The following is a 5,455-nucleotide window of genomic DNA, read 5'->3' on the forward strand; positions in this document are numbered from 1 at the left end:
ATAGCTGCCAAGCGATGTCAGTGGCGTTCTTGTTGTCAGTTTCTATCCAGATTGCCTGAGTGAATATCTGGAGGTGTAGGCACCTCGGAATGATTGTGTTAAGCTAGTACTAAGTCCCTCCCCCATCCACCTTTATTCTTTTCTTTACAATAACGCTTTCAAATAAGTCATGGTTGTACGGCAGTAAAGCATTGGTGTTGAACACTGATGTCATGCTGTCGTTGATGATGATGATGTGTTTGATCTTCCCGATAGACAAGAGTCTACTTGATATGCGCCCTAACTCCTCTATTTTCTGAAAGTGGTTTGCCTGCATCGTACACAAACTTTCACTCGGACGATAAAATGCTGGGATATAAAAGGTTATTCGGGATAGCAGTGCGCGTATTCACAAGTCAATATCTTTTCTGGTCGCGAGATATAAAGTGTGAAGCGGATTCTGTGTGTACCGTTGTTTGTCACGATAAATTCAGCCTTTGCACGCCGAAAGAAGGACGACTTCGCAGTAGCAATCGACAAAGGTCGAGTACATCTCGCGGATACTCTAGACCAACTACAAAGTTCACAGGTATTCCAATTTTGATATTGCCCACAAATGGAATAATACGAGGATGAAAAATTTGATGTATAAGATTTGGGGATCAGGGACGTGCACCAGCACTCATCCCATCAACGGATTCCGATGGTTGTCCGAAGACCCGCAACATAGGCGTTCTTTTATGTAGGCGGCATCCTAACCAACATAAAAGGGAGTATCGAAAGCCAAAACAAAAAGCTCGCGCAGTAGGTATTATTGATGTAAACGATCGGAGGCATACGTTAAGTCGAGGAACATCACATAAATTTCTAGCCCCGTACCAACCAATGAGGTTCATTCCTCCCGGGAAAGCAGTTGGTCCGGCAGAGGGGATGTGACACTGGAAGCGGTACTATGAACGAGGCAGCACCCTATTGGACTCGAAATACTGTATTATTTCATTCGCAATTGATCCATCACTTTCTGTCCAGGCTTCGGCTGACAGTATCCGAGGCAGCACCCTATTGGACTCGAAATACTGTATTATTTCATTCGCAATTGATCCATCACTTTCTGTCCAGGCTTCGGCGACCTGACAGTATCCCAGCCATCGTTCCTCCTTCCAATGAAATGGCAGCAAAGCACTGAAAGGGTGCTAAAGCTAAATGATTTGACGCTTTGATGATCCATCACTTTCGATAACAACTGGTCGACAACTGAACGGATCAATTACTCGGATCTTTACAGTTCTGGATTATAACCATCTCTCACCTCTTGGGAATCGTAAAATCCAAAGTGGATGATGAAAACAAACCGTGGTGGGAGCGGCGAGTTATTCACCTGGAGAAAGTATATGAACATTCTCAGGAGCTGTGTTGAGTCTCAGGAATAAAAGGGTTGAGATGCACTCTTTCGGACGAAGTGATATCACTCGAATAAAAAATTATCACTCAATCGTAACATAATTCCGGTGCCCTGCTGTCATACGACCGGACGGAAGCACGGAGGTTGAGATGCTACCAAGTTACCCAAGCTTCATCATCATCATCATCATCATCATCGACAGCATGACATCAATATTCAACACTGATGCCTCACTGTCGTACAACCATTGTTTATCCGAAAGCCCTATTGTGGAAAAACCAAGTGTACGGAGAAGGGACTTAGAGCTAGCCTACTACAATCATTCCAAGGTGCCTACACAACCAGGCACTCATTCAGGTAATCTGGATAGAAGCTGACAAAAATAATGTCACTGACAAGGAGTAGCAGGCATTTCTTGCAGCGGCTTCAGCCAGACGCAGTGGAAATTACGCGATCCCCATTCTAGGAGAGTCGCACCGACAGCACCCAGATTTTCGTAATCTCTTTCATATCCCTCTGTTAGATCAAGGGACAGCCATTTCTCTACGTCCGCCACTATGAATAAGGCACGGAAAATAGTACTCTTCGGCAAACGATAGTTTGGCGTGCGCAATAAATGGCCTAACCAAAACAGCTACTGGTGCTGGAAACATTATTCAATGGAAATCCCCGCGCTTAACCGAAAACTTGATTTCTAATCGCTCCGTTATGGGTTCACGAACACCAATCCAGACAGGCTGTGGTTATGAGACAACGGTCAATAATGGCGCTAGCATAAGGCAGGAAAATTTGCAGGACTTTTGGATGGCGGTGTAGAACAAAACTTAGTAACAATGTGCCTTCGTTCTCCGCCATATGTGACAACCAGCCTCCACACATTCCCCCGGTCAGATGAACTGAAATCCCTCTTGTTTTGCTGAATTATGTTTATGATTTTTTCGTATTTTTGTCGGACATTGGGTTTTGTGGTTACACGACTCCGATACCGATTTTGCGACAAAGTGAACTGTGATTTTATCCTCAGGTTGGGGGTTATGCAGCCCCATCTTGTGGCTCTTACGGATTCTGAAAAGAAGAACCTGTTTAGTTTTGCTGAGTTTGTGCATCATTGTCGTTGTAACAGTACCGTGAAACCAGAAATTGGATTTCTTCGTCCTTTTTCGTGAATTGGCGCGCCTCACTCAAGCTTACAAAGCAAATGGCCGCAACACCCAGTGGGCCCTTATTAATGAGAAACCGGTCAATCGCCATCAAAAACTTTTCGGCAACCTTCGAACAGGCTACCGAAGACCAGATAGAAAGTAATCGAGCTACAGGTTTTGAGATTGAACCACGGACTTTCCGGTCAGTTAGTTGACCCTGTAACCACTCAGTTATCACGAACTCATTCAAATGCATAGTGTTCGGAGGAGTCGACTCGTAGAATTGCACTAGAAGTAGAGAAGGTTGAATGGATGATATGTACTGTGGTTCACGATAGCTGGTTTCCCGCTGGGGATCGGAGGAAAAATACTTGAATGGCGGCAACGCGAAAACTCAGCTATCTCGCGAGAGGATTCGATGACGCGGCTTCCCACAAAGCCAATTTTCTACAGTAGTCTGCATGTTCGTAAAGGAGTCCAGGGCGTTCGTCGGCTGCTGTACTTCCCATTGTTTTCATGACTCAGAGTAGTGCAGTGGTTACAGGCACACGTAAACATCGTGGTTACGTCGACAGGTGCTAAAACCGCCTCTTCGGACCATCCGTTTATGGGTTTGGTTCCTGATGAAGAGATGCGTCCTTCGCGAAAGCTGATTAATCCGCGTTAAGGGGACGAAGATAAGTGTTCAGACCCGTCGTAAATCCCCTAGCCTCATCATATGAGGGTTCTTGAATGAGTTGGCTCGGTGAATCAATTGTAGGTGGCTGTGGTTGGTGGTGGCACCTGCTCTTTCCTTTACATATAGTCCACCCGTAAGCATTGTAGGTACAACCAAAAAAGCTTTATGGTCACCGTGGTCAAGGTGGGTCCACGCGGTCCGAGATCATAAGAACATACAGTGATGATCGATAATCTGTTCTGACATATATATTCTGATACTCTGATGATATCCTGTTGCATTAAATTTGCTGCGACTTACATTTAACGGTGCTTGTACGAACACGTCTACAAAGTGATCAAATACACACCAACCAGGACAGGACAGGCGAACAGAACTACGCGCTCTGATTCACCTTTTCCCATCATGTGACACACGGAGCGGACGCCGCTAGTGTGGCTATTCTCCTGCCACCTGAATCTAAACGTACCATCCTGGTCAGGAACCTCCAATTGGCACATTAATTTGAACCTGAATGCAATTTCTGAGTAGCCATTGGAACTCTAAAAACGGTTATCCGGGCTATGAGGGGAGAGTCGTGCCGATAAATTGAAATCCCAAGCAAACAAAAAAGAAAATATGCAACAAAAGACTGAGAACCCAGGCCTACCGTCTTTGGCTTCTCCATTTTCGCGCCACTGCGGTTGTCCATCAAACCTCGCGCCCTCGTAAGCTCCGGTAGTTTGGGCTGGCTTATACAACATTTGGTAGACCAAATCGTGAATACTCAGTTCGTTGGGATAATGGGTCTGCACATGGGTTCCGGTCGTGTGGAATAGAGGGCGATACTTGGCAACATGACTTATCGCAGTGGACCACGTGGGGTTACGAATTTCTTGGGACCTACGTCAGATCGGTCCTGAAATACGCCAACCAGGTTGTCTACTCAGGGCGCACGAAAGACGTCACCCTCATTGAGCGTGTCCAGCGAACCGCTACGAGAATGGCTGCCGGCCTCATATCTGCGGGCTACGAAACGCGTCTAGCGATGCTTCATCTCCTTCCCCTGGAGTATCGTCGCATCCGAGAGGACCTAATCCTTATTTACGCTCTGTTCCAACTAAGCTTGGCCGACAGGTTTTTCACCATTAATCCAACAAACACACGGTGGGGACGTGGTAATATTTTCAGACTCAGAGCGCACACACGCATTAGGCAAATTTGTTTCTCATTTCGGTTAGTAGCTACGTGGAATAACCTTCCTCCAACGGCTGTCCACGTTTCTTCTAGAACCCAGTTCACAGCACTATTGGACACTTATTTATGCGAATACTCGCGCTGGCAAACACACTGCCCCCCGCCGAAAACATAAAAAGCAGTGCTACACCCTTATCTCACTTGCGTGTTTCGGGGGAAAGACAGCCGCTGAACGACACGTACCAAACCGACCGAGGAATCTTGGGCAAAAGCCTCGATCCTGTGTATCAGTCCGGAATCCGTGGGCACTATTGGACATTTATTTATGCGAATACTCGCGCTGGCAAACACACTGCCCCCCGCCGAAAACATAAAAAGCAGTGCTACACCCTTATCTCACTTGTGTGTTTCGGGGGAAAGACAGCCGCTGAACGACACGTACCAAACCGACCGAGGAATCTTGGGCAAAAGCCTCGATCCTGTGTATCAGTCCGTGAATCCGTGGATTCTTTTTCGTGGTCCATGCTGGCTATTACATGCACACATTAGCGACTGGGGTAAACGAAGCCCTCATATTATTGGGCGAATTCCCCTCAACATTTGAATTTCACATCTTTCCACCTACTTCGGTACTTAATTTGTATTGATACCGGTCCACCCTGTCTCTTTGACTGCTCAAGCCTATGCGATATCTTTATGCCGATATTATACGGTGGCACAGTAACTCGCCGCTATTTGAGCGGATAAACCGGGGATCCATACATCGGAGAGACAACCCGTGAAATGTTCAGTTCTCATGGTTGTTGATCCCGAACTTCTTAAATATGTCTATAATTTGGGTGTAGCGCCTGTGAAGCATCAGAATGTAATGATAAGAACATTATCAATAGACAGGCAAATAGAGAAATCGTTTATTACTCGCAAATAACAGTAGGTTGATTAACTGTTGACGGGATAGATAATTTATTCCCTTGGGTGTCTTTTTAGTTGGCAACTTCCACTGGCCATACGAATGGTAGACAGCTGCAGAATAGACGAAAGGTTTCATTTACTCAGTACGACAAAGGAAAGTTGCCT

General features: G+C 46.0%; 1 protein-coding gene across 1 annotated transcript in view; it reads right to left on the reverse strand.

Annotated features, from left to right (window-relative positions):
* T265_06422 (hypothetical protein) overlaps positions 1-316 on the reverse strand; it is a gene marked incomplete at both ends in the record, with an annotated part of 6,279 nt that extends 5,963 nt beyond the window's left edge. The window contains one exon of the mRNA XM_009171680.1: positions 131-316. Within this exon, the coding sequence (XP_009169944.1) occupies positions 131-316 (186 nt within the window). The remainder of the gene's footprint in view (positions 1-130) is intronic.
* Positions 317-5,455: the final 5,139 nt, after the last annotated feature.

This window comes from Opisthorchis viverrini (assembly GCF_000715545.1).
Source record: "Opisthorchis viverrini unplaced genomic scaffold opera_v5_132, whole genome shotgun sequence".
NCBI classification, from domain to species: domain Eukaryota; kingdom Metazoa; phylum Platyhelminthes; class Trematoda; order Opisthorchiida; family Opisthorchiidae; genus Opisthorchis; species Opisthorchis viverrini.